Raw genomic sequence first — 9,902 nt, 5'->3', positions numbered from 1 at the left:
CCCATCCCATCCCATCCCATCCCATTGATCCCATATGCCATCCCATAACCCATCCCCTCCCATCCCATCCCATCCCATCCCATCCCATCCCATCCCATCCCATCCCATCCCATCCCATTGATCCCATATCCCATCCCATATCCCATCCCATATCCCATCCCATATCCCATCCCATCCCATCCCATCCCATCCCATCCCATCCCATCCCGTTCCATCCCATCCCATCCCATCCCTATCCCACCCCATCCTGTCCCATCCCGTTCCATCCCATCCCATCCCACCCCATCCTGTCCCATTGATCCCATCCCATCCCATCCCATCCCATTGATCCCATATGCCATCCCATAACCCATCCCCTCCCATCCCATCCCATCCCATCCCATCCCATCCCATCCCATCCCATCCCATCCCATCCCATTGATCCCATATCCCATCCCATAACCCATCCCCTCCCATCCCATCCCATCCCATCCCATCCCATCCCCACTCCCCATCCCATTCCCCATCCCATCCCATCCCATCCCATTCCATCCCATCCCATCCCCACTCCCCATCCCATTCCCCATCCCATCCCATCCCATTCCATCCCATCCCATCCCATCCCATCCCATCCCATCCCATATCCCATCCCATTGATCCCATCCCATCCCCATCCCCACTCCCCATCCCATTCCCCATCCCATCCCATCCCATCCCATCCCATCCCATCCCATCCCATATCCCATCCCATCCCCTCCCATCGCATCCCATCCCATCCCATCCCACCCCATCAATCCCATCCCATCCCATCCCATCCCATCCCATCCCATCCCATCCCATCCCATCCCATTGATCCCATATCCCATCCCATATCCCATCCCATATCCCATCCCATTGATCCCATCCCATCCCCATCCCCACTCCCCATCCCATTCCCCATCCCACCCCATCCCATCCCATCCCATCTCCATCTCCATCCCATCCCATCCCATCCCATCCCATCCCATCCCATCCCATCCCATCCCATCCCATATCCCATCCCATCCCCTCCCATCGCATCCCATCCCATCCCATCCCACCCCATCAATCCCATCCCATCCCATCCCATCCCATCCCATCCCATCCCATCCCATCCCATTGATCCCATATCCCATCCCATATCCCATCCCATCCCATCCCATATCCCATCCCATTGATCCCATATCCCATCCCATATCCCATCCCATCCCATCCCATCCCATCCCATCCCATCCCATCCCATCCCATCCCATATCCCATCCCATCCCCTCCCATCGCATCCCATCCCATCCCATCCCACCCCATCAATCCCATCCCATCCCATCCCATCCCATCCCATCCCATCCCATCCCATCCCATCCCATCCCATTGATCCCATATCCCATCCCATATCCCATCCCATCCCATCCCATATCCCATCCCATTGATCCCATATCCCATCCCATATCCCATCCCATCCCATCCCATATCCCATCCCATCCCATCCCATCCCATCCCATCCCATCCCATTGATCCCATATCCCATCCCATATCCCATCCCATCCCATCCCATATCCCATCCCATCCCATCCCATCCCATCCCATCCCATCCCATCCCATCCCATCCCATCCCATTACCGTGTCCCGCTCCGGGCTCGGTGGGAAGGAGCCGCCTCCAGCTCCGCCTCCCCGAGCGGCTCCCGCTCCCCCGCCCTCCCCGGCAGCCCGGGCGGGCCCCGGCGGCGTTGCTGCCTCCCCTCCGTGCCCCGTGAGGGTTCGCTGCCTGATCAGCGCGTCCATCGCCCCGGGATGTCCTGCTGGCCCAGCTGGGGATGTGCGGGGCTCGCGTTCAGCTCTTCAGGTTGCGAAGAGTCAAGGGCAGAGTTGGGGCTCGCTTGGTGAGGCTCAGTCTGCTCTGGCTCTGGTTCTGCAGGGGGCTGGAAGGCAGGCTCGGCACGGAGCAAACCCAAAGGTTTTGGACCAAGCCAAGGGGGGTTCCGTGCGCCCCGGCAGCAGGAGGGCTCTGTCCCGAGCTTTGGCCTCGGGAGCAGCAGGGGAATCCTTCCCGGGAGCGGCTCTGCCTCCGGGTGTGGCACGGTCAGAAACCTGCGGAGCCCCGCGCACATTACCTCGTAAAAAGTCGGGATCTGCTTGATCCCTGCTTTGAAGCGACGGCTGATGGAGGAAATAACAGCTGTGATCGTAAACATCCAGTGCAGGAGGAGCACCCAGAGGAGAGAACTGGGAGGGATCTTAGAATCACAGCTGGGGACAGACCATCCATCCCTGCCTTGCTCAAGATGTCCATATTTTATTGCAATTGCATCAGGGAATTCTGATCCATTTGACGTGTTAACCCTGTGTTCTACAGTTGGCTGCCTCCCCATCTTTCAATTAATTCGTGTCCATTCATTTGTAAAGAAACACAAACACTTTCCTCCCTGGTTTAATACATCCTGACCTGCTCCTGAAAAACCCTACACATAATCCAGCCGTGTTATTAACTATGAAAAATGTGCAGCAGTGAGTGTGTCACTGTCATCTCTCTTTGCCCCCAATTAGTCCCGGTCTAACCCTTTTAGCCTCAAGAGAAACCAGATTATAACTTGTCTGTCAGGGCTGAGGTGGATTTTACGCAACCAGTGTCGTAATTATCGAAATGATTGCTCTATCAGTCAGCAGCTCGTTGCAAGACCTTTACACCTTTTTGCTGATTCTGGACTTTCTGAAGCAAAGAGAAATGGTTTCCTGGGTGTAAGGGCAACTCCTGCAGTGCTCAGGATGAGCCAGAGCAGCCCAATATCAGCAAAATAATCAGTCAATAGGAAGTCATTAATAGCTGACTACATTTTCTATCTCCTCTTGTTTTATTCTGCTACTTGGAGTGGTGGCCAAAAGCAACGATCAAGACTCAGTTATTTCCTCGCTTCTTGACCCTTTCCTGAAGGAAATCTTTATTGGGCAGCCACGGAGTAGAGCAAAAAGAAAGTAACAGGAATTTTTAAGGCAAGGCAGCGGGATCTCAGTGATGACCAGACCTTAAACTCTGTATTTAGGCTCCACCTTGTGGGGTGCAGTTAAACTCATTCACCAACAACACAAACAAACTCCCTGAGTTTACAGCCCTGGCAGGAGGAGTCACTGAGGCAGCTGCTTAGAGCAGAGCCTAAGTTGAGTTTTAGTGGAGCTCTCTTAGGGTTTGATTGAGTCCAGGGGCTGGAACTTACATTCGAGACCACCTAAGATCAGTCTGTGGGACATGAGATGCACTGATAAATCAGCTACCTGCTCATTCTGTGGCTTGCTAAAGTATGGACAAACCTTAAATCTTAAATCTTAAATCTCCCCTCCTCACTGCTTGTGTTCATATCTAGATGCCTTGAGAAGGCTGAGCTGGAACAGAGGCTGGACAGAGTTAAAGTAAGCATTGATTCCAAGGATCTCCTCCGTGGATCCCCCTTGGGCAGCAGCAGAGCCCAGCCAGGGCTGCCCCCAGGATGAACCCAAATGGCCCCAAAATGCACGAGCGCTGCCGGGGTCTCTCCCTGGGCTCAGCTCTGCTCCATGTGCACATTGCAGTTCAGTGTCCAATCCCACTGCAGCCCCTGCAGTCCCACCCTGCTTGTTTTTCTCTCTGCAGCCCACGGGCTTTGTGCTCCTGGGCTGAGATTGGGATCATTTGTCCTTGGTGCCCAGCTGGAGCAGGAATTGTTTTGTCTCCCTGCTCTGTGCACAGAGCTCACCAACACTTAACATGAAGCTCAGAACTGCACACTAAAGCAGCACAGAATCTGAACATAAAATATCAGAATATAAAAGCTAAAGCCTAAGGCATCAATCTCATTTTTCTCCCAGATAGCTGTGGATGCTCAGGGGGATTCTCTCAGAGCCAGGGCCTGGCGGTGATCAGGGAATCCATGGATCAGGCTGCAGGTGCTGGGAACGTGGCTGTTCAAACAAGCTGGCAGGCTGTAACCTTTGTGCCTGTGCCAGTGGGGCCGTGGTTACTCATCCCAGTCCCACCCACAGGCTTGGCACGGAGCTGTGCGCCTTCCGAAGCCTCGTGGCTCCTTATCACCTCGATAAAAGCAGCGTGTGTTTGTGCAGAGCTCTGGCTGCTCCAGAGCTCACGGCTGCCTCTTCTCCCCCTCTGCTGGTGCCTCACCTCAGGACAGGGAAAGGCAGCGACACAAACTGGCCCCAGGGAAGAGGGGGAATATCCCTGGAACAAGAAGTCCCCGGGATAAATGGGCCTCCAGAATGCCAAGCCCTCAACGAAGGGGGCCAACATCGTGATGCTGGGGCTGGACTCCGCGGGGAAATCCACGCTGCTCTACAAGTTCAGGTATAAAGATGCTTTTATAACAATGCCAACGATTGGCTTCAATGTGGATATGATTGAAGCAGGGAAAGATTTCACGCTGACGTTTTGGGATGTTGGAGGACAGAAGAAAATGAGAGAGGTCTGGAGCAATTTCCTGGAAGACGCCGGCGGGCTGCTGTACGTGGTGGACAGCTCTGACAAGCGGCGGCTGGAGGAGTCCAGGAGGGAATTTGAGCTCATTTTAAAGAATGAATCCATAAAAAACATCCCTGTGGTCGTGCTGGCGAACAAGCAGGACTTGCCTGGAGCTCTGAACGCCGAGGAGATCACCAGGAAGCTGAAGATGAAGAAGTACTGCAGTGACAGGAACTGGTACGTGCAGCCCTGCTGTGCCATCACGGGAGAGGGGCTGGCAGAAGCTCTCCAGAGGGTGGCCACATTTGCCAGGCAGTACAAGAAGTCAAAGGAGACTTTCATCGCCCTGAAGGAACTCAACTCCTTTTAAGGATTTCTATCATCCACTTCTGGTGACTCTTAACATACTTTGTTGGACAGATTAAATCTGGAAATACTGGATTCTGAAGAACTTTTATACATAAATATTTATAAAGGACTTTGACAATATTAAATTCTACAGTTATACCTGATATACTTGATGGGATATCTCATACCTGAGATAGGACTCTGTAGCATTTTATTATTATTTTTTTATTTACTTGGGGTTATTCAAGTTGAATGATGACAAAGGGGCAGTCACGCACATGGAAACAAAATAGGTGAGCAGTGTTTAAGTGGCTTAAATCAAATGAAGATTCAAATCAATTTTTTTCAAGATGTAAACCAGCCAAGCCATTTGGTCAGCAGTGATCAAATGCTGTTTTGTAATAAATGGAATAGATGTGTTTCTTATTTGAAAATAGAGTGGGGTGAGAGCTACAGCTCCAGTTATGTAGAAGAGAATTTGGCTGTTTCTGCATTCCAGAAACAGTTCCTGCAGGGAGGTGGTGATGAGCAGGACGAGCTCCTCACCCAGCCCCGGGCAGAGCCTGGCTCCAGTGCTGTCCCCAAGGAGCAGCTGTGGCCTCCCATTGTCCCAGAGATGCACGTGCTCCCCTTGTCCCTGCACTGCTGCATGCCCTCCTCGCAGGAGATCAGCCAGGGAAGAGCTGCATCCCCTTGGTTTTGTGGTGACTTCCCAGTCCTGGCCTCTGGAAAAGTCGCAGCAGGGGTCCTCTTGTGCTCCCGTTTTTTTGTTTCAGGATTACACCAAGGAAGTAGGTGGGAAGTAGGAAGTTTACATTTCATTCTTAGTAATAAACAGACAGGAATGTCAAGTTATAAAAGGGTGAAGCAGCAATAAAATCACCCAGACATACCTTGTTGTCTCATGCACAGGTTATTCAAAGTCAAAAAACATCAGGTGGGTTTGCTGAAACAGTAAACAAAAGGAAGTTTCGCAATAGTAGCTGTTATTAATACTGAGACTAATTAATTACCAGGAGCTAAATCCTGAGTCATGCTGAGATTCTTGCTAAAAAAATGAGCAAATGTCTGGATTTCTCATTGCCCGCTCTGGTGATTTGGGCTCAATAGAAAATATCATCTTCTGTCCCTAAAAATATCTTTAAAAGTCATTCATGTTGGTTTTCCAAGCCAAACAATTCAATGTTTAAAAAGTGATATTTCATATTGATACATTTATAAATGTTTGCATGTGTATAAGGTGAATTCTCTTATTCTAATCATGTGTCTGTTATAAAGCAGAATGTACTTCTGTGGGCTCAGGACTTCCTCAGGGAGAAACACTCCTGGGAGATTTAATGAGGGTGCACCAAGGTCTCAAATTAGCCAAGAAGCAAGTTCTGAAGGGAGAAATAAAGTCGTAAAATAGACCAGCTCATACAGCTAAAAATGAGAATAAGGTCTCAGGCACACAGGCCCTTCTGCAGGTTATCAAATTACGTTAAATGACACTCACATCAACTTGAAAAAATGTTCTACATTATGCGTCAAAGGAAAGGAAGAAACTCAATTCCATTCACTTCACAGAATATCAAGCATTTAAAAATTGCATTTTCCAAGAGCTTGGTTTCCCAGAGAAGTGAAGACAGGCCTATTACATCTGCCCAAGGAGACCCCAACCTTTTGGAATCATTTTAAAGCTTTAAAAGAAATATCAGTCAGGCTGGCTTGGAGGTGCAGGTGGAGGAATTAGATGCCTGAAAGTTTAATTAAAAACCTCAGTGAGACAGGGAAAAGTGACCAGCCCTTAAAGGCAAGGCTGCTAAGGCACAAAAAGCTGATCCCCACGGAGACAAACGTTCCACTGACAAGGGACATCAATCCAGAGCCAGGGCTTCTTGGGTTCCTCTGCTCCGGGAGCTGCCGGGGCTTTTCCATCGTGCTTGGATCAGCAGAGCACTCGGGGCTCCCTCAGGATGGGACAGAGATGGAGTGCACTGCTCCAAACCTGGAGCAAAAACCTTCCCGGCACTCAGCACTTCTTGGGAATGTGTTGGGAAGGGGAACTGGGGCTCAGCTCTGAGCACAGGCTCACCCCAGCGCGCTGTGTGCTCCCAAGGGAAGCCCAGGAACTGTTGGATATCTGATCCCATCACGTGTTCCGTGGTGAAATCAATACCCAGGGACTTCCAAAGGTTCCAAAGTTTCCAGCTCCATCCCTCTTGGGGAGTTTGAACTGCCTGGCTGAACACAATGAGCAGAATTGTCTTGGTGTTTCAGGAATTCTGCCGGTGCTGAAATCCAACCAGCAGCACCAGGATAATTTATTCCTGCATAAGTTTGGCTTATTTTATTATTTAGAATTTTTACAGATCACTCACTACAAAAATTTTAAGATTTTTGAAGGGTTTGGGATACTTTGAGCTGGTAAGAGATCAGAATCTGTAGAGCCGTGAGGGAGTGGAGCTGAAAGATGGGATGAAAGTCCTTGAAGAGTTGGGGTCAGATGTTTATTGGGGTCAGCTGTTTATTTTGCTTCAAATATGGGAATTTTTTCATCCATTCACCCTGCTGTTTTGTATTTTTAATTGCTGCCTTCTGGCAGTCTCATGCAGGTGTTCTGTAACTGAGGGGCTCAATTCCTTCAGCGTCTGCTCCCATTCCTTGAAGAGTTTGCTGTCTCTGTTCCTTTGTGCTGACAGAAAAGTCAATGTGACAAAATGAGTGGGACACACAAAGAGAAGGATCTGAACCCCAGGGCCTGCAGGACCCTGTGCCCTCAGGGAGATGTGTTTGGATGGCACCATTTAAAGCTGACAGACCCAGAGGATGTCATTCCTTGAGAAGATCCCTGTGGTTTGAAGTCACGCTGAGATTTCTGAGTTTAGGAATAACACATGGAGCTCATTGAGCATGGGTCCAGTGGGGTGAAATGGGGATGAAATGCCATTTTAAGGGAAGGTCTGGAGGAGCAGAATAATTTGGATATCAGCACTCCCTCCTGCTTTGGCTGGGAGACAACAGTCCAATAATTTAGAACCCAGGAGAAGTGTGGTGTCTAAGGAATGCAGGACAAGGCTTCTCCAGATAACTGCTGTTACTCAAAATGTCTCTGTGCCATCTCATTTCGGACAATAACTGAACCAAAGCAAAGACAAACAAGTGTCAAACAAGTTCTGAGTGCTGCAAAGGAGACAGCACCACTTTGAAGTGCTGTGTGCACATTAAACAGGTTTTTTCCCCAAGCCATGCTGACTTCTGTGCTGCTCCAATTAGGCTTCCTCCACGTTAATTAGCTCAGGTATCCTGTTTGGATCCTGGACATCCATCTCCTCAGATCCCACAGCCCGGATTGGCCAGCTGGCTGTAATTTGGGATGTAAATTCTGGAGGGTGGGGGCCCTCAGCACACCCCACACTGCAGGGACCATTTGCACATGGAAATTCGTGGACAGTAACGAGCCCAGACACATTCTGAAGGCAGGGGATTTTAGCAAACTGAGCATTCCTTGTGCTTCAGCTTCTCCAACATTCCGTTCCACAGCTGTGCTCGGTGTTCCTGCTCATCCCTGATGTGTTTGTGGCACTTGGACTGACACATGTCCCCTCAGCCCTGTCACCCTCCCTGTCTGTGCCCAGCAGAGCTTTCTCCCTGTCCTCGTCCTTCCCCAGGAGTCCCAAGGGCAGTGCAGCTCCCATGGTCTCCTTAGCAGATTTCCCCTGGGTTTTTGGGTTTGCTCTCAGCCACTCCTGGGCTTGGAGTGACCTACAGACATTTACAGACATTTATAGACATTTACAGACATTTACAGACATTTACAGCCCCATTTCTTTGTTTTCTGCCAGGTCCTTCCTCAAAGCTCTCCTTTCCCACGAGGTATGCAAACCTCCTGACAATGCTTTATGAGCCGTGGCTTTTGACGAATAATTTTTATTATTTCCTTGTTCTCCCCATACTGATTCATCTGCCCCCTTTTAGTCTTACAGGGTGCTTTCATTGGTGCAAAGATCATCTTTTTGTTCTGGGTTTTTACTTTTGTTTTAACCTTCTGTTGACTTGTTTTTACTTTGTTTTACCCTTTTTATTTGCCTGGCCAATTAGAAGTTTCTAGGCCTTGTATTACCCTGATTCTGGCAAAATACCTGGAAAAAAATAAGTAATTTTGTGAATTTAATAACCCACCTGCCTCTGAAACCTGAGCCATACATATTGTTTGTTTTCAGCAATTATAGCTGGGAACAGCAGCAAGGATTTTATCGATCCAGACAAAGGCCAATCTCCTCTGAAATTCTGCTTGGCTGTTAAAGGGTAACTGTGCCTTAATCAATAGTTTTCAGTTACTTTATCTAAAGTACACACGTTTATCACTGAAGAATGTGAGTCTCTCAGCCCTCCCTTAAGAACTCAGAGAAGTTTTATTTCTTATAGGGCCATCCCAGACTGCTGTGAAAATCTCTCGTGTCATGTGGATGCAGCACAAAACATAAAGGCATTCTGCAAACAGCTTCATTAATAGATGATAAATTAATGTCTGGCTCCTCATGGGGTGGCTCAGGGCTGGATGCCTTTCCCAGCACAAGGGAATAATTTTTGGATTGGTTTGGATTTTCCTTTGCTGACGATTAACAATAAAGGGAATAATTTTGGGTTGGATTCACGTGGATTTTCCTTTGTTGAGGATTAATAATAAAGGTTTAATTTACCTAAAATGTCTATAGGTGGTCACACAATTCTTTTGTGCCCACTTGAATTCTCTGGAAAGGTGAAAAACAGTAAGAAAGAATTGCAGAAGGAGAATTTAAGGAGTTAATCTGGAGGGGTGGTGGGGGAAGATGAACGACAGCAATACCATGAAAAAGGGAAGCGAAAAGAAAAGTGAGAAAATTCTCAGGCCAAAGTACTGAGTGCTGTAGAAACACAAAGCAATAAAAAGCAAAAATAAAACTCCTTCCCAGCCATTAACTTTGCACTCTGGTGCAAAAGCTGAGGCTGCTCTTCTTTGAAAATCACAATTTCATGTGTGCAGTCCCTCCTGTGCTCACAGGGAACTCGCCTGTGCTCTCCCTGAACGCTCACTGCTGAAGGCAGCAGTTCCACAGATAAAACAACAGCAGGCCATGAAGATAATGTAACTTGGAGA

The 9,902-nt window shown here is 48.9% G+C and overlaps 1 protein-coding gene across 1 annotated transcript; it reads left to right on the top strand.

Moving 5' to 3' along the window:
- The first annotated feature begins 4,040 nt into the window (after positions 1-4,040).
- Positions 4,041-9,575, top strand: ARL14 (ADP ribosylation factor like GTPase 14). Its single transcript, XM_064385113.1, has one exon. The coding sequence runs from the start codon at positions 4,224-4,226 to the stop codon at positions 4,803-4,805; it is 582 nt and encodes a 193-aa protein (XP_064241183.1). The 5' UTR covers positions 4,041-4,223; the 3' UTR covers positions 4,806-9,575.
- Positions 9,576-9,902: the final 327 nt, after the last annotated feature.

Source organism: Passer domesticus, chromosome 11 (assembly GCF_036417665.1).
Source record: "Passer domesticus isolate bPasDom1 chromosome 11, bPasDom1.hap1, whole genome shotgun sequence".
NCBI classification, from domain to species: domain Eukaryota; kingdom Metazoa; phylum Chordata; class Aves; order Passeriformes; family Passeridae; genus Passer; species Passer domesticus.
This window is presented reverse-complemented; position numbering and strand designations above follow the sequence as displayed.

Excerpts from the sequence above, each read along its gene's own strand:
- ARL14 (XM_064385113.1), top strand. The coding sequence starts at position 4,224 with ATGGGCCTCCAGAATGCCAAGCCCTCAACGAAGGGGGCCAACATCGTG.